This window comes from Pseudophryne corroboree, chromosome 7 (assembly GCF_028390025.1).
Source record: "Pseudophryne corroboree isolate aPseCor3 chromosome 7, aPseCor3.hap2, whole genome shotgun sequence".
Taxonomy (NCBI): domain Eukaryota; kingdom Metazoa; phylum Chordata; class Amphibia; order Anura; family Myobatrachidae; genus Pseudophryne; species Pseudophryne corroboree.
In genome coordinates, this window is record NC_086450.1 from 259309376 (window position 1) to 259335643 (window position 26268).

The window sequence follows — 26268 nt, forward strand, 5'->3', positions numbered from 1 at the left end:
GTGTGAGCGCTTTATCCACCCTAGGGGATGTTTCCCAACGTGACCTATCCTCTGGCGGGAAAGGGTACGTCATTAGTAACCATTTAGAAATTACCAGTTTCTTATCGGGGGAAGCCCACGCTTCTTCACACACTTCATTTAATTCCTCAGATGGAGGAAAAACTACTGGTAGTTTTTTCTCTCCAAACATAATACCCTTTTTTGTGGTACCTGGGGTAATATCAGAAATGTGCAACACATTTTTCATAGCCTCAATCATGTAACGTGTGGCTCTATTGGAAGTTAAGTTAGTCTCATCGTCGTCGACACTGGAGTCCGTATCCGTGTCGACATCTGTGTCTGCCATCTGAGGTAGCGGGCGTTTTAGAGCCCCTGATGGCTTTTGAGAGGCCTGGGCAGGCACAGGCTGAGAAGCCGGCTGTCCCATATTTGGTATGTCGTCAAACCTTTTATGTAAGGAGTCGACACTGTCACGTAATTCCTTCCACATAACCATCCACTCAGGTGTCGGCCCCGCAGGGGGTGACATCACATTTATCGGCATCTGCTCCGTCTCCACATAAGCCTCCTCATCAAACATGTCGACACAGCCGTACCGTCACACCGCACACACACAGGGAATGCTCTGACAGAGGACAGGACCCCACAAAGCCCTTTGGGGAGACAGAGAGAGAGTATGCTAGCACACACCAGAGCGCTATATAACACAGGGATGAACACTATAACTGAGCGATTTTCCCTTATAGCTGCTTAAATATATATTGCTGCACCTAAATTTAGTGCCCCCCCTCTCTTTTTTACCCTTTGTAGCTTGAAACTGCAGGGGAGAGCCTGGGAGCGATCCTTCCAGCGGAGCTGTGAGGGAAAAATGGCGCCAGTGTGCTGAGGGAGATAGCCCCACCCCTTTTTCGGCGGACTTTCTCACGCTTTTTTATGGATTCTGGCAGGGGTATTTTTCACATATATAGCCCCTGGGACTATATAGTGATTATTTGCCTGCCAAGGTATTAATATTGCTGCTTAGGGCGTGTGAGGTGTGCATGAGAAGCAATGGCGCACAGTTGCAGTGCTGTGCGCTACCTTGTTGAAGACCGAAGTCTTCTGCCGCCGATTTTCAGGACCATCTTCATGCTTCTGGCTCTGTAAGGGGGACGGCGGCGCGGCTCCGGGACCGGACGATCGAGGTCGGGCCCTGTGTTCGATCCCTCTGGAGCTAATGGTGTCCAGTAGCCTAAGAAGCCCAAGCTTTCTGCAAGCAGGTAGGTTCGCTTCTTCTCCCCTTAGTCCCTCGTAGCAGTGAGTCTGTTGCCAGCAGATCTCAATGAAAATAAAAAACCTAAAATATACTTTTTCTAGGAGCTCAGGAGAGCCCCTAGTGTGCATCCAGCTCAGCCGGGCACAAGATTCTAACTGAAGTCTGGAGGAGGGTCATAGAGGGAGGAGCCAGTGCACACCAGTTAGACCAAAAGCTTTCTTTTAGTTGTGCCCAGTCTCCTGCGGAGCCGCTATTCCCCATGGTCCTTACGGAGTCCCAGCATCCACTTAGGACGTCAGAGAAATGTTAAAATCCAGCATAAACAGATGCAACTTTGTAGCCTTGTCCGTTTGACTACTTAGCAACATACATGACTACAAATAAATGTGTCTAATACACAAGCATGCAGTCAGGAGCAGTGATGTCCGGTGAGCTCAATGGCTGGAGGCAGCACTGGCTAGTAGAGGACCCAGATTAACACACACACACACACACGATTGAGTGGCGAGTTATGACTACAAAATGTTTAAAATAGTAAAAAAGATAATATTCATAATACAAGTTGAAAATATCTTCTCTCTTTTATAATCGAAACTATGCAGTATGACAAGTGAAGCCCCACATCGCGACATACTATATATCTATCTACACACATATACATATATATATATATATATATATATATATGTGACTATGTTTGCACGATTTACACGTCTGATTCACAGCCTACGAGTGCCGCCTCGTTATGTGTGTGTGTGTGTGTGTGTGTGTATATATATATATATATACACACACACACATATACACACACATACATACATATATACATACACACGTACGTACGTACGTACGTACGTACGTACGTACGTACATATATACATACACACACGTACGTACATGTGCATTTGCGACTCGTGCATAAATCTGCTTTACCACTGTCATCTACCTCATTGAATTATGTCACAGACTGGTAGAGAGCCTGTTGAAAAATATTTTTTCTCTAGTAGGAGCAGTGGTAAGACCTGCTATGACTTCGGCCTGGGTAGCAAAGGCAATGGGCGAATGGATAGAGGAACTAGAGAATGACATCCCTTCTCCTACTAGGGAGCAAGAGGATCGTTTTTGCCGTTTAAGACAATCTGCCCAGTATTTGGAAGAAGCAGCAATTGATGTAGGCACAGTCGCTTCTAAAGCTTCAGCCTTGACAGTAGTCGCTCGCAGAGCAGTTTGGCTACGGACCTGGAAGGCAGATGCGGCGTCCAAGAAAGAATTGGAAGCATTGCCTTTTGTCAGTAATATATTATTTTGAAAACCTTTATCGGATATCCTAAAATCAGAGGCTGAATCGAAAAAGGTCAGATTTCCGGCTGCTCATAACCCTAAGTCCAAGGGTTTAAAATCTCGCTCATTTCGTTGGCAAAGCGAAAGCTAAAGAGGAGCCTAAGCAACTCCAGTTTAAATCCAGGGGTAGGAAGCAGTGGGCTAGCAAAAAGCCAGCTTCCAAACCTGAACAGAAACAGTCAGCCTGAAGAGACGGGCCCCCGCCTGGAGGATTACAGGGTTGGGGGCCGACTCCTTCTTTTTGCACACATATGGCAACAGTCAACAGCAGATGCTTGGGTGCAGAAGGTAGTATCTCAGAGGTATGGGTTCCCATTCAGGAGGCAGCCTCCTCAAAGATTTTTTTGCACCAGCTCATCTCGTATAGAGTCGAAGGCCAATGCCCTGCAAGAAGCAGTCCAAAAATTACTGCAGTCAGGTGTGATTGTCCCAGTACCTCCATCACAAAGGGGACAGGGGTTTTACTCCAATCTATTTCTAATCCAGAAGCCTGGGTCATATCGACCAATTCTAAATCTGAAAATGTTGAACAAATAAATATGGATCCCGAAGTTCCACATGGAGACGTTACGCTCCATAATGTTGGCTATGGAACCGGGAGATTACATGGTATCTCTGGATGTACGGGATGCTTACCTACATGTGCCTATAGCACTGTCGCATCAGTGTTACCTCAGGTTTGCCATTCTCCAGGAACATTTCCAGTTCCAAGCTCTGCCTTTCGGGCTAGCTACAGCACCCAGGGTGTTTACCAAGATCATGGTGGTTATGGCAGCTTGTCTGCGCAATCAGGGGATAAGAATATTCCCATACCTAGACGACCTGTTAATCTTAGCACAGTCGCAAGATTTTAACAGACGATAGTTTGTTTACAGAGACACGGGTGGCTCATAAATTGGGAAAAGTCGTCTCTGAATCCATCACAGCGGATGGTTCATTTGGGAGCCATATTGGATTCAGACCTACAGAAAGTTCTCTTACCAGAGGAAAAGATAGTCAAGGTGCAGGTCATGGCTCAGGAAGCGTTGCAAGCCCAGACAATGTCAGTCCATGCAGCAATGCGACTGTTGGGTCTGATGGTATCAACCTTCGACATGATGCAATATGCGCAATTCCACTCCAGACCATTGCAGCACCTTATTCTGACCAAATGGAACAGAAATCATCAGACGATAAAGAAGCAGATGATAAAGATTCCAGTAAATGTAAAAAGGTCTCTAGCGTGGTGGCTACAGACAGACCATTTAAAAAAGGCGAGACCCTTTTGGATAAAATAGTGGCAAGTCCTGACAACAGGGCTGGTGGGTGGTACTCTGAAGCCTATGGTTCCAAGGAAAGTGGACCGCAAGGGAAAGTCGCCTGCCAATAAATCTGTTAGAAATAAGGGCCATTTACTTGGCTCTGGTTCAGGCAAAGGACAATCTACAAGGAAGACCAGTCCAGATCCGCTCAGACAATGCGACAGCAGTAGCATACCTCAATCATCAAGGAGGAACTCACAGCAAGAGACTGATGGAGGAAGTAACTCCCATTCTAAAATGGGCAGAACTCCATCTCCCAGCATTGTCAGCAGTATTTGTCCCGAGTGTACTAAACTGGGAAGCGGATTTTCTCAGTCGACACAGCATTCGGGAAACCGAATGGGCACTACACCCAGAAGTGTTTCAGACACTGGTGAACAGATGGGGTCTACCACAGATAGACCTTATGGCGTCTCGTCTAAACAACAAAGTTCCAAGGTACGGATCGAGAACAAGGGACCCAGGAGCGGTCCTTGTAGACGCACTGTCAGTAGAATGGAGGTTTCAGCTGGCGTGTCTGTTCCCGCCAATATCTCTGTTACCCAGAGTAGTGAGAGATAAAACAGGCAAAAGGAGCGATCATTCTAATAGCTCCAGCTTGGCCAAGAAGGCAGCAATCTGTTGAGAATGTCCATGGAAGCACCGATACTGCTCCCTCAACGTCCAGATCTGCTAATGCAGGGTCCTTGTTGTCACAGTCATCTGGATCGCCTGTCTTTGACGGCGTGGCTGTTGAAACCTCTATCTTAGAGGCTAAAGGTTTTTCGAAACAAGTAATCCAAACTATGCTTAGAGCAAGAAAGCCTTCTTCGTCCCGTGTGTATCATAGAATATGGCAAGCCTATATTCATTGGTGTACTGGAAAAAATTTCAATCAGAGATCTTTTAAAGTAGCTAGGATTTTGGATTTCCTTCAGGCAGGATTGTATAAAGGGTTGAAAGTTGCTTCTTTGAGGGTTCAAGTTTCAGCGTTAACTGTATGGTTTCAGCAGAAGATTGCTGATTTACAGGATGTACGTTCCTTTCTTTCAAGGAGTAGTACATATTCAACCTCCATTTGTTCCTCCTGAAGCTCCCTGGGATTTGAATTTAGTTCTTAAATTTCTCCAGTGTCCTTTGTATGAACCACTTGAGAGAGCAGATCTTAAGTGGTTAACGGTTAAAGTTCTTTTTTTACTGGCAATGGCGTCAGCCAGAAGAGTGTCAGATTTAGGAGCATTATCATGTAAGTCTCCTTTCCTAAGTTTTTTCCAGACAGAGCAGTTCTCAGAACGAGATCTAGCTATCTTCCAAAGGTGGTATCAAAGTTTCACCTGAATGAAGAGATTGTAGTCCCAGCTTTTCAGATATCGGGACTATCTGCGGGAGAAGTGTCGCTGGACGTGGTCCGGGCTTTAAGAATCTATATAGATCGTACTAGTGCCATCAGGAAAACAGATTCTCTCTTCATCCTCTACGGATTCCATAGAAGAGGATGGCCTGCTAGTAAACAGACGCTGGCGAGATGGCTCCGAATGGTAATATCAGAAGCTTATTCTCATGCAGATCTCCCTATTCCGGCTAATGTCTCTGCACACTCTACACGTAAGGTAGGTCCTTCTTGGGCAGCACAACAGGGTGCTTCAGCAGAACAGATATGTAGGGCAGCCACATGGTCTTCCATAAACACATTCATTAGACATTATGCCTTGGATACTTTTGCCTCTCATGACGCAGACTTCGGGCGAAAGGTCCTCCTGTGCAATCAGGAGCGTCCCCACCACTAAAATGGCTTTGGGAATCCCAATGTTATCCCGTGGATAATCCTGTGGACCCAGCCAGAGAAATATGCGTTATGGTAAGAACTTACCGTTGATAACGTGATTTCTCTTATGTCCACAGGGATCCCACCCTGACGCATCTGATTTGAGGATCTAGACAATCACTAAACCTCTTCCTCCTTGTATGTTAGAGTGTGCATGTGTGTTCTTATTGCCTAAACAGATCTCTGTCTGATGTTCCTGCCTAAAATCGCTGTGGAAAGAACTGATCTGACTGAGTCAGTGGGCAGGACTATATGGTGAAGGCCCCGATACATCCTGGGAGGCCAGAAAGCTCGTGACCGTGTTGGTGCCATTTTCGCTGTCGCTCGACAATATCCCAATGTTATCCTGTGGATACCTGTGGACATAAGAGAAATCACATTATCAACGGTAAGTTCTTACCATAACGTCTATTTTTTTTATTTATTTTTTTTTCGTCATGGTCAAAGCACTGCAATTTCCACATTCCTTTGTTGGCAAGACTTGACCTGATGACATGGATAGGAATTTCATAGCAGTCGTGTTTTCCCTAACCTTCTTTCTCTTGTACTTGGTTGCCAGGATCATTCTAAAATGAATATGCCCTGACATTTGTCCTCATCCACTGCCTTATGTATGTCTTCTTATTGTTTGTATGTAATTGTTTTTCCTAGCACAGCACATCTGGTTTAGTTGTCTACACCACGATGCTGCATTTTTTTTACATGTTCATCTACTTTTGAAGGAACTTCTCTTTTCGAACAATCCACAGCAGGAAATGGATAATAAGAATCCCATCTCTTAGGAATCTTATACTTTTTACTGGGCGCTGCCCAAGACTCATCCATCATTTCCGTCAGCTCATCTGATGCTGGGAATTCAGCTTTCACTGATTTTGTTCGTTTAAATACAGGTGCTTTAGCTTTTAACACTGTTTTGGCTGGCTCTTCCAACGAGAGAACAGCCTTCACAGCATTAATAAGTTCAGCTACATCTTCTGAACTAAAGCTCTGCGACTGATCATCATACGGAGTTGAATCTATTGTATCATCATCATCCGATGTATCATCTTGTGTAGTCTGCCACACAGACGCATCTGTCTTAGTCTTACCTGTCCCTTGGTTGCTTGTAGAGGCTACTAGAACCAAACCATAGGAAGGGAGCTGCATGTATTGGTTCATAGTGTAACCTAACCCTTGAGGTGGTGCTACCGGAGCTAACCTGTCCGCTATTGAAGGCATAGTCTTTGCGAACATATTCCATGGGGGCTCTGTTGGTGGTTGAACCAACTCTTGTTTTTTACTTCGCTGAAAAGCGAAACAGTTTGCACACAAACCCTCATAAGTGACCAATTGGTTCATATCAATTACCCCTGACTTACAAGATAAGCATGTTAGGGCTGTAGAAGTGCTTGATAAATTCTCCTCATCCCTTTTGCCGCTCACAGACATGGTATTAACCTGTTATTTGACTACACAATTCGTGACTGAAAATCACCCTATATGTCAGGGGTTCACTACGGTATGCCGGCGGTCGGGCTCCCAGCGACCAGCATACCGGTGCTTGGAGGCCGACCGCCGGCTTACCGACAGTGTGGCGAGCGCAAATGAGCCCCTTGCGGGCTCACTGCGCTCGCCACGCTACGGGCTCGGTGGCGCACCATACTATTTTATTCTCCCTCCAGGGGGGTCGTGGACCCCCACGAGGGAGAATAAGTGTCTGTATGCCGGCTGTCGGGATCCCGGCGCCGGTATACTGTGCGCCGGGATCCAGTCAGTCGGCATACTGAAGACCACCCATATGTCAGTATATAGAGGTGAGATCAATCTGACCACAGTGCACCTGAATTGAGGGTCAGAACAGGACTGACATTACACAGAAAAGTCAGCACACATACTAGCAGTCAGTCACATGTTAAAGCATTAGACATTGCCATATGAGAATACAACCTCCATAACAACTTATACATAAGTAGGAAAATTGTACTTCTGTTTTAAACTGGTTCTTTTTTTCAACATAGCACGCAGAAAACACAGTAATATACAGGTCTCATATGAAATAGGTACTAAAAATTAACAATGCATACTAAGAAGTAGAGAGAATTTTTAGTACTGTATACCCTGCCTCCGTAGAGCGGGATACAGGGAGACTCACCACACTTCCATATCCAAGCAAATACGCTCTTAAGACGCTGAGTGGATTCAGACGCTACTGGTGTACACTGCCGCTCTTGATAACGGACACGGACGCTGAGCGACTTCCACGTGTATGCAGACGCTAAGGCCTGCGACTAGGTCTGGGCGGGTTTATCTCCAGTGTACACAGCCGCAGCGTCTAAGCTGCGACCGAGTACCCTCGTGGTAGCGTCTGAGCCGGAAGTGAGGTTATTTAGTTCATGAAACGAGAAACACGAGGGAACTGGCCATGAACTCGAAGGAGGGACGGCCGGGAGAGCGTCTGACTCCCCCTTTTGACTTAAACTCCCAGGATCGCGGCCTCTACGATCCCCGGAGCGTAGTGCTGTCGCACTCGAGATGTTCGGCGCATCAACACACTGTTTGTAGTCTCCTCCAAAATCAGTGAAGCTGTGTCCTGACCTCCCTAGTAAGAGGAAGTCCATAGACTCACCGTCTCCCAATGCTCCGGCCACAGCCTGATTACGTCTGCTGGATCTGCTAGAACATCCGACACAGACCCCCGTCGAGACAGCACTGATACCGGAATGCAAGCGTTGTTGCGACCCGGTGGGGAGTTGTTGGGGCGACTTTCTACAATGCATTTAAGACGCTGGTAAGATAAGTCGCTCAAAAAAAAAAAAACAATATAGTAAGTCCATAAAATAAAATAAAAGCTTGAGGCTGCTCTCACAGCAGCCCTATGACCATGCGGCTTCCTGCCGCACCAAGCAAAAAACTGATCTGACTGAGTCAGTGGGCGGGACTATATAGTGATGGCCCTAATGCATCCTGGGAGGCCAGAAAGCTTGTGACCGTGTTAGTGCCATTTTCGCTGTCGCTCGACAATATCCCAATGTTATCCTGTGGACCCAGCCAGAGAATATATATATATATATATATATATATATATATATATATATATATATATATATATATATATATGTATATATATATATATATATATAGGCACGGACTCTATACGTGAGTATTTAATATGCTTTATATGCCATCTCTTAAGCTGATTTTGCACAATCTGACACTTCTATCAAGGATGACATTTAAAATAAGATTTTACTCACCGGTAAATCTATTTCTCGTAGTCCGTAGTGGATGCTGGGAACTCCGTAAGGACCATGGGGAATAGACGGGCTCCGCAGGAGACTGGGCACTCTAAAAGAAAGATTAGGTACTATCTGGTGTGCACTGGCTTCTCCCTCTACGCCCCTCCTCCAGACCTCAGTTAGGATACTGTGCCCGGAAGAGCTGACACAATAAGGAAGGATTTTGAATCCCGGGTAAGACTCATACCAGCCACACCAATCACACCGTATAACTCGTGATACTATACCCAGTTAACAGTATGAAATATAACTGAGCCTCTCAACAGATGGCTCAACAATAACCCTTTAGTTAGGCAATAACTATATACAAGTATTGCAGACAATCCGCACTTGGGATGGGCGCCCAGCATCCACTACGGACTACGAGAAATAGATTTACCGGTGAGTAAAATCTTATTTTCTCTGACGTCCTAGTGGATGCTGGGAACTCAGTAAGGACCATGGGGATTATACCAAAGCTCCCAAACGGGCGGGAGAGTCCGGATGACTCTGCAGCACCGAATGAGAGAACTCAAGGTCCTCCTCATCCAGGGTATCAAATTTGTAGAATGCCCCTGACCAAGTAGCAGCTCGGCAAAGTTGTAAAGCAGAGACCCCTCGGGCAGCCGCCCAAGATGAGCCCACTTTCCTCGTGGAATGGACTGTTACTGATTTAGGATGCGGCATTTCAGCCGCAGAATGCTCCCGCTGAATTGTGCTACAAATTCAGCGAGCAATAGTCTGCTTAGAAGCAGGAGCACCTATTTTGTTGGGTGCCTACAGGATAAAAAATGAGTCAGTTTTAAGGCCCTGACTACGTCCAGTAACTTGGAATCTTCCAAGTCCCTAGTTGCCGCAGGCACTACAATAGGTTGGTTCAAGTGAAAAGCTGATACCACCTTAGGGAGAAACTGGGGACGAGTCCTCAATTCTGCCCTATCCATATGGAAAATCAGATAAGGGCTTTTACATGACAAAGCCGCCAATTCTGACACACGCCTGGCCGAAGCCAAGGCCAATAACATGACCACTTTCCACGTGAGATATTTAAAATCCACAGTTTTAAGTGGCTCAAACCAATGTGATTTTAAGAAACAACACCACGTTGAGATCCCAAGGTGCCACAGAAGGCACAAAAAAGGGGCTGAATATGTAGCACTCCCTTTACAAATGTCTGAACTCCAGGCAGTGAAGCCAGTTCTTTCTGGAAGAAAATCGACAGAGCCGAAATCTGGACCTTAATGGAACCCAAATTTAGGCCCATAGTCACTCCTGACTGTAGGAAGTGCAGAAAACGACCCAGCTGAAATTCCTCTGTTGAGGCCTTCCTGGCCACACACTACGCAACATATTTTCGCCAAATACGGTGATAATGGTTTGCGGTTACTTCTTTCCTGGCTTTTATCAGCGTAGGAATGACTTCCTCCGGAATGCCCTTTTGCTTTAGGATCCGGAATTCAACCGCCATGCCGTCCAACGCAGCCGCGGTAAGTCTTGGAGCCATTCGGAACCACGAGTATCGTTCTTACTCCTCGTTTTCTTATTAATCTCAGTACCTTTGGTATGAGAGGCAGAGGAGGGAATACATAAACCGACTGGTACACCCACGGTGTCACTAGAGCGTCCACAGCTATTGCCTGAGGGTCCCTTGACCTGGCGCAATATCTAGTTTTTTGTTTAGGCGGGACGCCATCATGTCCACCTGTGGCCTTTCCCAACGGTTTACCAACAGTTGGAAGACTTCTGGATGAAGTCCCCACTCTCCCGGGTGTCGGTCGTGTCTGCTGAGGAAGTCTGCTTCCCAGTTGTCCACTCCCGGAATGAACACTGCTGACAGTGCTAAGACGTGATTTTCCGCCCATCGGAGAATCCTTGTGGCTTCTGCCATCGCCATCCTGCTTCTTGTGCCGCCCTGTCGGTTTACATGGGCGACTGCCGTGATGTTGTCTGATTGGATCAGTACCGGCTGGTTTTGAAGCAGAGGCCTTGCCAGACTTAGGGCATTGTAAATGGCCCTCAGTTCCAGAATATTTATGTGTAGGGACGACTTCTGACTTGACCAAAGTCCTTGGAAATTTCTTCCCTGTGTGACTGCCCCCCAGCCTCGAAGGCTGGCATCCGTGGTTACAAGGACCCAGTCCTGTATGCCGAATCTGCGGCCCTCTTGAAGATGAGCACTCTGCAGCCACCACAGTAGAGATACCCTGGTCCTTGGAGACAGGGTTATCAGCCGATGCATCTGAAGATGCGATCCCGACCACTTGTCCAAGAGGTCACACTGAAAGGTTCTTGCATGGAACCTGCCGAATGGAATTTTGCTTCGTAAGAAGCTACCATTTTTCCCAGGACTCGTGTGCAGTGATGCACCGATACCTGTTTTGGTTTCAGGAGGTCTCTGACTAGAGATGACAGCTCCTTGGCTTTCTCCTGCGGGAGAAACTTTTTTCTGTTCTGTGTCCAGAACCATCCCCAGGAACAGCAGGCGTGTGGTAGGAACCAGGTGTGACTTTGGAATGTATAGAATCCATCCGTGCTGTTGTAGCACTTCCCGAGATAGTGCTACTCCGACCAACTGCTCAACGGACCTCGCCTTTATAAGGAGATCGTCCAAGTATGGGATAATTAAAACTCCCTTTTTTCCAAGGAGAATCATTTCTGCCATTACCTTGGTAAAGACCCTCGGTGCCGTGGACAGTCCAAACGGCAGTGTTTGGAATTGGTAATGGCAATCCTGTACCACAAATCTGAGGTACTCCTGGTGAGGATGGTAAATGGGGACATGTAGGTAAGCATCCTTGATGTCCAGGGATACCATGTAATCCCCCTCCTCCAGGCTTGCAATAACCGCCCTGAGCGATTCCATCTTGAACTTGAATTTTTTTATGTACGTGTTCAAGGACTTCAAATTTAAAATGGGTCTCACCGAACCGTCCGGTTTCGGTACCACAGTGTGGAATAGTAACCCCGTCCTTGTTGAAGTAGGGGCACCTTGACTATCACCTGCTGGGAATACAGCTTGTGAATTGCCTCTAGCACAGCCTCCCTGCCTGAGGGAGTTGTCGGCAAGGCAGATTTGAGGAAACGGCGGGGGGGAGACGCCTCGAATTCCAGCTTGTACCCCTGAGATACTACTTGAAGGATCCAGGGATCCACCTGTGAGCGAGCCCACTGATCGCTGAAATTTTTGAGGCGGCCCCCCACCGTACCTGGCTACGCCTGTGGAACCCCCGCGTCATGCGGTGGACTCAGAGGAAGCGGGGGAAGAATTTTGATTCTGGGAACTGGCTGACTGGTGCAGCTTTTTCCCTCTTCCCTGTGCAGAAAGAAGCGCCTTTGACCCGCTTGCTTTTCTGAAGCCGAAAGGACTGTACCTGATAATACAGTGCTTTCTTAGGCTGTGAGGAAACCTGAGGTAAAAAAATTTCTTCCCAGCTGTTGCTGTGGATACGAGGTCCCAGAGACCATCACCAAACAATTCCTCACCCTTATAAGGCTCTATGTGCCTTTTAAAGTCAGCATCACCTGTCCAGTGTCGGGTCTCTAATACCCTCCTGACAGAATGGACATTGCATTAATTCTGGATGCCAGCCGGCAAAATATCCCTCTGTGCATCTCTCATATATAAGACGACGACTTATGTTCGCAAAATAGTATCCCTGTTTGACAGGGTTACAGACCACGCTGCAGCAGCACTATCTGCAGGTCTCAGTCTAGTACCTGAGTGTGTAAATACAGACTTCAGGATAGCCTCCTGCTTTTTATCAGCAGGTACCTTCAAAGTGGCCGTATCCTAAGACGGCAGTGCCACCTTTTTTGACAAACGTGTGAGCGCCTTATCCACCCTAGGGGATATCTTCCAGCGTAACTTATCCTCTGGCGGGAAAAGGTACGCCATCAGTAACTTTTTAGAAATTACCAGTTTCTTATCGGGGGAACCCACGCTTTTTCACACTTCATTCACTCATTTGATGGGGGAACAAAACACTGCCTGCTTTTTCTCCCCAAACATAAAACCCTTTTTAAGTGGTACTTGGGTTAATGTCAGAAATGTGTAACACATTTTTTATTGCCGGGATCATGTAACGGATGTTCCTAGTGGATTGTGTATATGTCTCAACCTCGTCGACACTGGAGTCAGACTCCGTGTCGACATCTGTGTCTGCCATCTGAGGGAGCGGGCGTTTTTGAGCCCCTGATGGCCTTTGAGACGCCTGGGCAGGCGCTGGCTGAGAAGCCGGCTGTCCCATAGCTGTTACGTCAACCAGCCTTTTATGTAAGGAGTTGACACTGTCTGTTAATACCTTCCACCTATCCATCCACTCTGGTGTCGGCCCACAGGGGGCGACATCCCATTTATCGGCATCTGCTCCGCCTCCACATAAGCCTCATCAAACATGTCGACACAGCTGTACCGACACACCGCACACACACAGGGAATGCTCTGACTGAGGACAGGACCCCACACAGCCCTTTGGGGAGACAGAGAGAGAGTATGCCAGCACACACCAGAGCGCTATATAATGTAGGGATAAACACTATCACTGAGTGAATTTTCCCCAATAGCTGCTTGTATAAACAATATTGCGCCTAAATTTAGTGCCCCCCCTCTCTTTTTAACCCTTTGAGCCTGAAAACTACAGGGGAGAGCCTGGGGAGCTGTCTTCCAGCTACACTGTGAAGAGAAAATGGCGCCAGTGTGCCGTGGGAGATAGCTCCGCCCCTTTTTCGCGGACTTTTCTCCCGCTTTTTTATGGATTCTGGCAGGGGTAATTATCACATATATAGCCTCTGGGGCTATATATTGTGATTATTTTGCCAGCGCCCTGCACCCTCAGTGACCGGAGTGTGAAGTGTGTATGAGGAGCAATGGCGCACAGCTGCAGTGCTGTGCGCTACCTTGGTGAAGACTGAAGTCTTCTGCCGCCGATCTTCATGCTTCTGGCTCTGTAAGGGGGACGGCGGCGCGGCTCCGGGAACGAACACCAAGGACGGGTCCTGCGGTCGATCCCTCTGGAGCTAATGGTGTCCAGTAGCCTAAGAAGCCCAAGCTAGCTGCAAGCAGGTAGGTTCGCTTCTTCTCCCCTTAGTCCCCCGTTGCAGTGAGCCTGTTGCCAGCAGGTCTCACTGTAAAATAAAAAACCTAACATATACTTTCTTTCTAGGAGCTCAGGAGAGCCCCTAGTGTGCATCCAGCTCGGCCGGGCACAGAAATCTAACTGAGGTCTGGAGGAGGGGCATAGAGGGAGGAGCCAGTGCACACCAGATAGTACCTAATCTTTCTTTTAGAGTGCCCAGTCTCCTGCGGAGCCAGTCTATTCCCCATGGTCCTTACGGAGTTCCCAGCATCCACTAGGACGTCAGAGAAAATGGTTTATATGGAGTGCTAGTCTCGTCTGACAGATGCATAGATCAGGCATTCCCAACCACGGTCCTCAACGCACACCAACAGTGCATGTTTTAGTGATATCCAGGCTGCAGCACAGATGGTTAAATCAAAACTGAGCTACTAATTAACTCACCTGTGCTGAAGCCTGGATATTACTAAAACCTGCACTGTCAGTGTGCCTTGAGGGCCGTAATTGGGAATGCCTGGTATAGATAGAATAAATATAATTTTATATATATATATATATATATATATATATATATATATATATACACACACACATATATATATATATATATATATATATATATACACACATACATACACACACATATATATATATATACATACACACACATATATATATATATATATATATATACACACATATATACATACGCACACAGAGATACACAGATTAAAAATTGTAAGATTAAAATTAAGAGAGAAAATAGTAACATTTGATTGCACAGTGTGGGAAATTAAGGTTTTCTGGTCCCATTTAGCATACAGTATGCAAAACAAAAAGCACTCAAGGGCAAGAACTCCAACTGAATGTCATTTGTCACCATCCAGATGAGCGAGGAGTAACACTTCATGATTGCTACTTTACCTTTGTGGGGTCTATGATTCCTTTTTCTACCATATTGACAAATTCGCCGAGCATAGCATCATATCCAATATCAGTAGGGCTCTGAAGAATTTTCTCAACAATTAGTGATCCTTCAACACCAGCATTCTTTGCTATTGTCATAGCAGGAATCTTAAGTGTTCTTCTAACAATTTCAGTTCCTACATTAAAAAAAAGAAAGAAAGAAAATAGGGTTTTAATTACTTAACGGTAAATCCTTTTCTCGTAGTCCGTAAGGGATACTGGGAATTCATTTAGTACCACGGGGTATAGACCGTTCCATTTGGAGCCATGGGCACTATAGAAGTTTCAGTACATGTGCTGGCTCCTCCCTCTATGCCCCTCCTACCAGACTCAATCTAGGAAATTATGCCCGAGGAGACGGACAAACTTTGAGAGAAGGATATAGAAAATGGAAAATGGTGAGATTTTGAACCAGCACAAACAGAACAAGAGGAAAGCCATGCTAACCAAACTTGCAAACAGGGACAGCAACAGCTGAACCAAAAAAAAAAAAAAAAAACAGTACTTAAGTAACAGCGCAGGAAGCGCAAAGCACCTGGCGGGCGCCTAGTATCCCCTACGGACTACGAGAAAAGGATTTACCGGTAGGTAATTAAAATTCTATTTTCTCTTACGTCCTAGGGGATACTGGGAATCCAATTAGTACCATGGGGAAGCACCAAAGTTCTCAAACTGGGTGGGAGAGTTCTGAGGTTCCTGCAGAACTGATTGACCAAACTGAAGGTCCTCAGAGGCCAAAGTATCGCACTTGAAAAAATAGGATTTTAAATTACCTACCAGTAAACCCTTTTCTTGTAGTCCGTAGAGGTCGCTGGGGTCCACATTAGTACCATGGGGTATAGACTAGTCCACTAGGAGCCATTGGGACTTTAAGAGATTAACAGTGCGAGCTGGCTCCTCCCTCTATGCCCCTCCTACCAGACTCAGTCTAGAAACTGTGCACGAGGAGACTGACAACTTCAAGAGCAGGATTTTACACAGATAGTGGCGAGATTCACACCAGTTCACACATATTAGGCAAACCAAGCTACCCAGCTCGAAAACTCATCAACAGCTGAACCATATTACTTAACCAAGTAACAAAACAGTACTTTAACCAAGAACCAAGCAGTACTGAACTAAGTAGCCACTGCAGGATCACGAAGAGCTGGGCAGACGCCCAGCATCCTTTACAGACTATGAGAAAAGGATTTACCAGTAGGTAATTAAAATCCTATTTTCTCTTACATCCTAGAGGATGCAGGGGTCCACATTAGTACCATGGGGATGTACCAAAGCTCCCAGAACGGGAGGGAGAGCGCGGAGGCTCATGCAGAACTGATTGACCAAACTTCAGGTCCTCAGAGGCCAAAGTAGTGAACTTCTAAAAATAAGAATTTAGTCACCGGTAATTCTATTTCTCGTAGTCCGTAGTGGATGCTGGGGACTCCGTAAGGACCATGGGGAATAGACGGGCTCCGCAGGAGACTAGGCACTCTAAAAGAAAGATTAGGTACTATCTGGTGTGCACTGGCTTCTCCCTCTATGACCCTCCTCCAGACCTCAGTTAGGATACTGTGCCCGGAAGAGCTGACACAATAAGGAAGGATTTTGAATCCCGGGTAAGACTCATACCAGCCACACCAATCACACCGTATAACTCGTGATACTATACCCAGTTAACAGTATGAAATATAACGGAGCCTCTCAACAGATGGCTCAACAATAACCCTTTAGTTAGGCAATAACTATATACAAGTATTGCAGACAATCCGCACTTGGGATGGGCGCCCAGCATCCACTACGGACTAGGAGAAATAGAATTACCGGTGAGTAAATTCTTATTTTCTCTGACGTCCTAGTGGATGCTGGGGACTCCGTAAGGACCATGGGGATTATACCAAAGCTCCCAAACGGGCGGTAGAGTGCGGATGACTCTGCAGCACCGAATGAGAAAACTCCAGGTCCTCCTCAGCCAGGGTATCAAATTTGTAGAATTTAGCAAACGTGTTTGCCCCTGACCAAGTTGCAGCTCGGCAAAGTTGTAAAGCCGAGACCCCTCGGGCAGCCGCCCAAGATGAGCCCACCTTCCTCGTGGAATGGGCTTTCACTGATTTAGGATGCGGCAATCCAGCCGCAGAATGCGCCAGCTGAATTGTGCTACAAATCAAGCGAGCAATAGTCTGCTTAGAAGCAGGAGCACTTATTTTGTTGGGTGCATACAGGATAAAAAGCGAGTCAGTTTTCCTGACTCCAGCCGTCCTGGAAACATAAATTTTCAAGGCCCTGACTACGTCCAGTAACTTGGAATCCTCCAAGTCCCTAGTAGCCGCAGGCACCACAATAGGTTGGTTCAAGTGAAAAGCTGTGTCAAAGTCAGAAAAATATCACTATGCACACTGCCATATTTGCACCTCATATGTGTCCCTGCTGCGCATGCGTGCGCTCTCCCGTGCGTGCGCATACTCGCTGTTGCGGGCACCCGCAGGCGCACGGTATGCGCATTTACGGTAGAGATTGTATGCGTCTAGCGGGCGACTCTTTCGTTACATATTTTTACCATATAATGTATTTTGTAGATTATGGTCCCTTTGATAGAATCTGAAAGTTTGGTTAATGTAGAATGTTCATGGACAGAGAAATCCCTCTTTGTTTGATACGAAGGGTCAGACAGGAGTAATACAGTGGTGTTTAGTATCCATCGGAAGAGTATTTAATTAGCAATATTCCGGTGTTGGTTTGATGCGAATTAATCGCTCGTGCGAATAGTTATGGACATAAGAAGTTTATGTCCATTTACTATTATTTGCACTTACTTATCCATGCGGCGGGAAACCTAGTTTCCCACCCACCTGAGCAGTTGGAAATCGTCACAGCCCACCTGTATGAATCAACCTATGACCTTTTGTTATGATGCGAGGAGGAATTCCTGTGTCCAATGAACTATGAGATTGTAGGGACCATTGAATTGTATTGTGTGTGGGGCATAAATAGACAAGCCGATCACATCCAGCTCTCACTCTTCAACGGTTCTCATTGCTGATAATCGGGAGCTGGATGTCCAGAGGCGCATGCGATCGTTCCCCTTTGTGCGTAAGTTTTCTCCGCAATCATATTGTCTTTCTTGTTATTGTGGGCCATTTCTCTCTCTCTCTCTTCTCCCCTTTCTCTCTTAATTTTCCTGCAAACGTAATTGTATTATATTGTATTTCCTGTGTAGTTATCTGGTTAGTTAGTCTATGTTATATTGTAGTGTGTGACTTGTATTGTATTATTCTTTTTTCAAGTAATAACATTCATATAAGGCGTTAGACCCTAAGCACGGTATCGGTGTATTTCTTATAGTGTTAAGTATTTTCAGAGCGTCGGTGACGCTCGAACAGCTTTTAAGATAATCAGGCTACACAAGGTTGCATCTACACTCTATCATTACACTAAGGTTTTGCTGCATAATACATTGTTTATGGTTTAGATATAAAGGTTTAACATTGTGAGCGTCAGCGCCGCTGGTGATCTCCTCGTGGTCCCGAGCGTCCGCTACGCTATAGCGAATCATTACGTTAGTCGGCAGCCAATAGCGTGCCTGCCTGTGATCTCTTGGCCGTGAGCGAACGTGACGCTTGAGCGTCTCGACCACGGCTAAGAGATTGTTACGCAACGTGCGTACCCTTACGGTACTCCATACGTCAATAGCGTACAGTGTTCTTAGGCCTCTTAAAGGGTTTTAAATAAGATAAATATTTAGCTTTATCAATTGGCGGCTCGTCCTGTCCTTCACATATCTCTGCTAGGTAATTTCAGCAGACATTATCCATCAGCAAAGGGCGGGAGATCATATTCTTCGCAGTGCTGACGGGATAAGCGTCTGCTTCGCTTAGTAAAGGGTGCTGAGGGAATCCGGAACCGGAGGTAAGAACAACACGCTAGTGTCTTTTAAAACTGTTTATTTCTATCTTGCGTACGCACACACGCATATCTGCATTTCTTTTTCGTGTATTTTCATATATCACTCTCCTGTTTGCCATTTTATAAATTGATAAAACGTGCTAAGAGAGATTTGTCGCTATTTCATAGTAAGTGTAAAAGTAATATATTAAGGGATAAAGTATAAAGCACACACGCAGCTCTACCTAAAGGTACAAGGAGAGATTGGTGTGGGGTTCAGTAGAGGATCGAGGATCATCTACATTGATAAACGTGTACATTGTGTTACGGTGGACATTGGTTTTGTGTACACGTGTCTCTAACAAAGGGCTGAGACTCGCGTACGCAAAGGCCGACGCACGCAGCGTAAATTACGCAACGGAGCGTCTGGGTACGCCCACGTAACTCAAGTCACACGATAGTGTTGATTTTTAACAAGCGAAAAGGTGGCAAGGCGATAAATAGCGCAACAGGCGATAAGTAGCGCAACAGGCGATAAGTAGCGCAACAGGCGATAAGTAGCGCAACAGGCGATAAGTAGCGCAAGTTTATTTTAGTATCCGAAATTTAAATTAACAGATCCTTCTCCAAATTTACAACACATCTGGTCTAAAGAAAATTTCTGCGCAGAAATAGAAATAGAAACAAAAGTGTATATGTGGTGAGTGAGTGTTTGTTTTTACAATTTTGGGGATTGAACCACAGAAATCGAGTTCTCGTGAAGGTACATACGTGTAAGTGACATGCACGGTGGCTAGGGAGGCATCTCTGGTTAAACATAAAATTTGAGCATTAGAGTGTAGCGGACCAGGCAAAGAAGTCCGCTATAGAGACAAGGCACAACACCAAGAAGGGTTGGTGCAACACCCATATAGGCCAATAAAGCTCAGGCTGAAGGAATTCGCAGCTGCCGAATGTCGATTCCACTGGTCGCTCCGTACATAAGATTAGTTGCTTATGTACTGAACGATTGTACCGCACGTAATTGTGTGCATTAGTTAGTAACCTGACCAGTACCATTTGTGTACGAACCCGGTCACAAACGCTATTTGTACATTCTAACGTGATTTGTGTAATTTTTTATTTTATCAAAAAGGGAAGTTCGCTGGTCACTCAGGAATTATCCGACAACCCCACCTTTACTGGAAAGGGTTAATGCTCTTCGGATCATACCTACATGTTCCAGTAAACTAAGGTTAATAGGGGCCCTGGGTCGAGTACGCCAGCACTATATCAGTGTGTGGGCATATTGGTCGGCGTGGGCGAGTGAGTGAGGTGCTCGGTAAACTTCACCGTCAACCTATCTTTGAATATTTTGGTTTTTTGTAAGGGTTCGCTGAAAGACCCTGATATAAAGGTCAGAGGTAGAGCAAGCAACACCTGCAAATTATGGGGGCCAGTTGTTCAGGAAGGGGGCGATCAACCTCGGTTCGGGTTGATTCTGTAAACCGACCAGTCGGGTCGGCAAGGTATGTAATGTGTGAAAAATACGGAAGACACACAGAAATTTTATGTGATGAATGGGAGAAAATGACTGTACATGACGGGGAGAAATTCCCAAGAATAGGTAGCTTTAGCCCAGAAGTGTTACTAAATCTAAGGAGAAGGATATGTCTCATTAAATCAGCAAAGAGACGAGTTAAACATTATGATTATTTGCAGTTATGGCAACAGGAAAGTGAATTGCAAAGAGAGTTAACTGACATATCTGACTCTTATCTTGGGAGGAGAGACATGGCAATGGAGAGAATTATGGTTGCGGAGAAGGGCACAAGGTTGAACAATAAAAATGCTCTTAGCAACTGTAGTATAGATGATAAGAATAAGTGTAATAAACATAACGATGATAATTGTAATACTGTTAAATGTACAACTATTAACCTATGCAAGTTGCACCCCATGTCAAACTTCCCTCAGGAATACAAACAAGAAAGTGAGCCCAGAACGATGTCTGCACCTCTTCCAGAAGCCATCCTACAAGACATCCAGGTGGACGCGACCAAATCGGTAAAGGCAATAATCAAACCCCCTAACGGAGGGTCAGGTGAGGTCGTGTCCACAGGTACGTACAATGTTTTATATCATGCACAGACAAATGTACCTCATATTGTAGAACCAACGCAAGGTGATGTAATTGAGTTTAGTCCTGTCAGGGTGATCACAGTCCCCAATGGGAAGACTGACGATCAGGGAATTATTCCCGTCAAGGGCAGTGCATTGCGCCGTCCCTGGTCACGGATGGAATTGAGATCAATTATGTCTGAATTTCCTGATCCTAGGAAAAACCTAGTAGCATGTCAAAGGTTTGTTAAAGAACTAGGAAACTCCACAGAACCCACCAACAAAGAGTGGCGTACAGTGCTGAGGGCATGTTTGCCCTCCAGTGTTGACCCTGCGAAATTTATTGCTGATTGTAAATTAGACACGGAGGTACCTTGTACGGAGGAACACAATCAGGAATGTATTAAGCAGATCAACCGACAGTTGGAAGTATATTTCCCAGCCATTGTCGAGTGGAACAAAATCTTCTCCATAAGACAAAACAAAGGGGAAAGTACTTCTAATTATTTCCATCGGGCATTGCAGGACATGACTAGGTATACAGGTATAGAAAACATTGAAACAAGTGCACCGCACAGAGAAGTAGCAGTATCTGTGCTAATGGATGGTTTAAAGGAAGTGTTGAGAACAAGGATACAGATCACCAATCCATACTGGAGAGATAAATCAGTAATTGCAATAAGGGACTCTGCTGTTGGGCATGAGCAAACCAGCATCAAGCAAAGGGAAACAAAGGAGCCTCAGATCCCTGTGGGTAAGTCCAAGGTGATAAGGTGTTATAATTGCCAGAAGGAAGGCCATTATGCAAGAGATTGTAGATCAAGAAATTTACAGAAGGTATATAAACCCCCTAGACAACAACATAACCATGATATCCAAGGAAGCAGGGAAGTACAGGGAAAGCGGTTGATGGTGATGAGCATCCGAGCGTTTGAGGAGGCATCAAATCAACCAAGGCCCCATTTCACTGACACTTGGAGGAAGCCCAGGGTTTGTTATCATTGTAAAAGAGAAGGGCATTATGCCAGTAACTGTAACATCCCACGTAAGGTCAGACCCCCTAGACAATGAAAATGACACACCAAATTACAATCAGGGATCATATAGGAAGAATTTTGAGCCACACCCATGATATGTAGTCAGGAAAGGTGATCATTAGGACTGATGGTAAGCCTGAGGTAACAGTTAATAAATTGGGAGGTCATTCCCTGAAGACACAGGAATGACCGGGTGAAACGTTGTAAATGTATCTGTGAAATGTTTCTTTTTCTCTCTCCCCATCTCTGACGATTATTGGTAGGACTCAAACATTGCATATCTACTTGGTCTTTGCAGAAGTCTACCAAACCCCAGCGTGACCTATCCGCATCAATGTATTCTGGCCAGATACAGACAGTGGAATATGGAGGTGCTGGTGGGAGGGACTGCGCAAGGAAACCATTGGACATGTAGATATGACAGCCTGATGATCTGACAATGTTTTAAAATGTTTGAAAGATGTTTTTTCCCTTGTTGTTGTTCACTGTTGATTTATGTGATATATACATATATGGATTGTTCTCTCTCTCTTTTGTTTTTTGTTTTCTCTCTCTTCTCACTCATGTTTTTATGTTTTAAAGATGGTATGTCGCACATCAGCTAGACAAATGGTAATGCAAGATTTTTGCTCCTTACAGAAAGATCGCGGGTTTGGAAGAAAGATTGCATCACCGGAATGTTCGTTTGGAAGACTGAGAGACGGCACCTTTGAGATGACGACAGAACAGGAAGAACAACAAAGACTAGAGAACTTAATTATCGTAACAAGTCTCTCTCCCCCTCAAACTGATTTTCTGTACCCCATTACAAATTTCTTCTTTTCTCCTCCTGTAAGATGGACTTGCCACAAGAGACTGTGATATGGATTTCTTTCCTGTTGACCATGATGTTGACCAGAGCAGTCTGTTCCGGCGAGAGTACCATGGAGGTCGAGAAAGGTTCTGGAATGGGTTCTGATGACAGAGATGGAGGCGTAGTTTTCCAAGAGCAACCTAATCAACAAGTAAAGGCGAGTATCAGAAAACGATCCGATAGCATTGACAATAGAAGGAATTGTGAAGGATTGTTAGCTGAAGAAAACTGTATCTGTAGGCTCTGTGACAACGTAGTTGAGGATGGGTGCATTAAGAAATGCCAATCCAGTTTTAATATCCACATGGACCGGCATCCATTGAGTGACTATCACTCCTTAGTGGGTAGTGTGTTAAATCAAACAGATTGTTGGGTATGCTCTCAAGTACCTCAAGGTCATAGCAAATCAGGACTAGTACCATTCCCTTTAACGGTAGGGGAGGTACTTGAGCTAAAGGGTGGGAGACCGGTGGACAGGAGGTTTAATATCTCCAGTCCTCCTAGTTTGAAGCTCCACCAATATCATGTGGATAGATCCCTAATATGTTTTAACATCTCCAATCCCCGAAAGCCGGGAAATTGGGAAGTGTCATGGAGTAACCAAACCATGACCTTTTCATATAGAGCAGATAGAATGCCGACAGATACAGAGCTTATACGCCACATAGCCAGTAGAGAAAAATCTTTCCGATATAGGTATACCCTAGGAAGTAGGATTACGAGAGTTGGAGAGGTATCACCAGGATACTGCGCACATATCGTACAAACTGATACGTGTACTAAACAGATGGGAGCATTAGGGTTAGGAGATTTCACATGGAAGATGTGTAATATGGTTATGTCCTACTCCGTCCCATATGTTCTCCCCGATGATGCATATTTCATATGCGGGAGGAAGGCGTATAAGTGGCTTGCCCAAAACTCTGAAGGATTGTGTTATATTGGAAAAGTACTGCCTGAAGTAATGACTGTATCACATGCCAAAATGAAAGATATACACCGTGTTGCCCAAGCTCCTTATACTCTCACCCACTACGAGCACGTAGTTAAACGGCACCTGATAGAAAGAACAGAGCATCCGGCCTCTGACATGATCCATGAATCCACCGGGATTCAGTTTCTAATCGCGTTAGACATCACTCGCACCGCCAGAGGAGTGTTGAATTATAAATACATATCTGCGCTTGCAAATTTGTTAGACAATATCACAGAAATGTATGATGACACGTTTAGGTATACTGGAAGAGAACTTCAAGCTAATAAAACAGAACTGGTCAAGCATAGAATGGTTCTTAATTATCTCACAGCAGTGACAGGCGGATATTGTGTCACACTGGCAACGCAGTACGGCGTGAAATGCTGCACATATATAACGAATAGTACCGAGGACCCGGTCGAGGTCATAGACCAAAAGATGGACGATATTCTCCAATTGAAGTGGGAATTTCGCAGGAGACACAATCTCACACTTGCTGCTGTAGGTAATGAGCTGACTGGTTGGGTGTCATGGTTGAACCCGCGAAATTGGTTCTCTGGTTTAGGAGAATGGGCTCAAGGAGTCATAATGGATGTTGGGAAGTTTCTTCTATGTATCTTAGGTGTTGTCATATCCATTGGTTTGATATTTAGATGCGGTCAGGCTTTAATGAAGTACAAACAAAGTACCAGGGTGATGAGTTTAAAGAGTGAGGAAATTGTAATTCCAATGGATTTGATTTATGACCCAAATGTAGAAACAATGATGTGATGAAAATGCGATTTCTACGGTCCGTTTCTTTCACCCGTTTTTTCTGGTTTTTCCAAGGTAAAAAGACCCACTTTTGACGAGGAATTTGATGATCCGGTATACAGACAACTGATGGATTAAAGAAGAAGTTTTGACAACCTTATACACAGATTTTGATGAACAATGCCATAGACCCCCAGTTTCCCTAGAAATTTTAAAATTACGCTAGCCCAACACTTTTGTAAGCCTATGGACATTGACAAAGCTTTTTGCCCCCACGCCTTTTGGCAAAAGCACAAAGAAGACAGCATTCAACAGACACCGAACAAGACTTCAACCGACAAATGTTCATTAACCTGACATAGAATACCACTGCATTTACCGTAATTATGTCTTTTCTTCATCTCTACAACCTTCAGGTAATTACACACATAGTCGATAGGGAATACAGGCACAGATATCAGCAATCACATATTCCCCCATTCATGTATTATCAACTAAAATGTGCTCCCCATTTTGTTGCAACCAAAATCCGAAAAGAGCTCGGTAAAGTTTGACAGCCCATCCACAGACCCGTACCACGGGATAAGAAGGAATTCAAATGTATACTTCGCAATACCTCGAAGCTTGATTTAAAACACGTACGGCACGATGATACATGACCCCCAAACACGGATTCATACACACATGCTTCTGCTATCTCACTAGGTCATACCCTCTTCACACCTTCTCCTCTCTCCTCCCTTACCCAACCATGGAAATGTATTAACCCCTGACATATATTTTTCTCGTTTTGAAATGTTTTAGGAAGTGGCAGTTATTGTTGACTGCCAAAGGGTGGACTGTCAAAGTCAGAAAAATATCACTATGCACACTGCCATATTTGCACCTCATATGTGTCCCTGCTGCGCATGCGTGCGCTCTCCCGTGCGTGCGCATACTCGCTGTTGCGGGCACCCGCAGGCGCACGGTATGCGCATTTACGGTAGAGATTGTATGCGTCTAGCGGGCGACTCTTTCGTTACATATTTTTACCATATAATGTATTTTGTAGATTATGGTCCCTTTGATAGAATCTGAAAGTTTGGTTAATGTAGAATGTTCATGGACAGAGAAATCCCTCTTTGTTTGATACGAAGGGTCAGACAGGAGTAATACAGTGGTGTTTAGTATCCATCGGAAGAGTATTTAATTAGCAATATTCCGGTGTTGGTTTGAAGCGAATTAATCGCTCGTGCGAATAGTTATGGACATAAGAAGTTTATGTCCATTTACTATTATTTGCACTTACTTATCCATGCGGCGGGAAACCTAGTTTCCCACCCACCTGAGCAGTTGGAAATCGTCACAGCCCACCTGTATGAATCAACCTATGACCTTTTGTTATGATGCGAGGAGGAATTCCTGTGTCCAATGAACTATGAGATTGTAGGGACCATTGAATTGTATTGTGTGTGGGGCATAAATAGACAAGCCGATCACATCCAGCTCTCACTCTTCAACGGTTCTCATTGCTGATAATCGGGAGCTGGATGTCCAGAGGCGCATGCGATCGTTCCCCTTTGTGCGTAAGTTTTCTCCGCAATCATATTGTCTTTCTTGTTATTGTGGGCCATCTCTCTCTCTCTCTCTTCTCCCCTTTCTCTCTTAATTTTCCTGCAAACGTAATTGTATTATATTGTATTTCCTGTG

The 26268-nt window shown here is 45.2% G+C and overlaps 1 protein-coding gene across 2 annotated transcripts in view; it reads right to left on the reverse strand.

Moving 5' to 3' along the window:
• HSPD1 (heat shock protein family D (Hsp60) member 1) overlaps positions 1-26268 on the reverse strand; it is a 451411-nt gene that overhangs the window by 72966 nt on the left and 352177 nt on the right. The window contains exon 11 of one of the 2 annotated variants that reach the window (XM_063934111.1): positions 14955-15133. The exons of the other annotated variant lie outside the window; for it this stretch is intronic. Within the exon in view, the coding sequence (XP_063790181.1) occupies positions 14955-15133 (179 nt within the window). The remainder of the gene's footprint in view (positions 1-14954; positions 15134-26268) is intronic. 2 annotated transcript variants of the gene reach the window in all.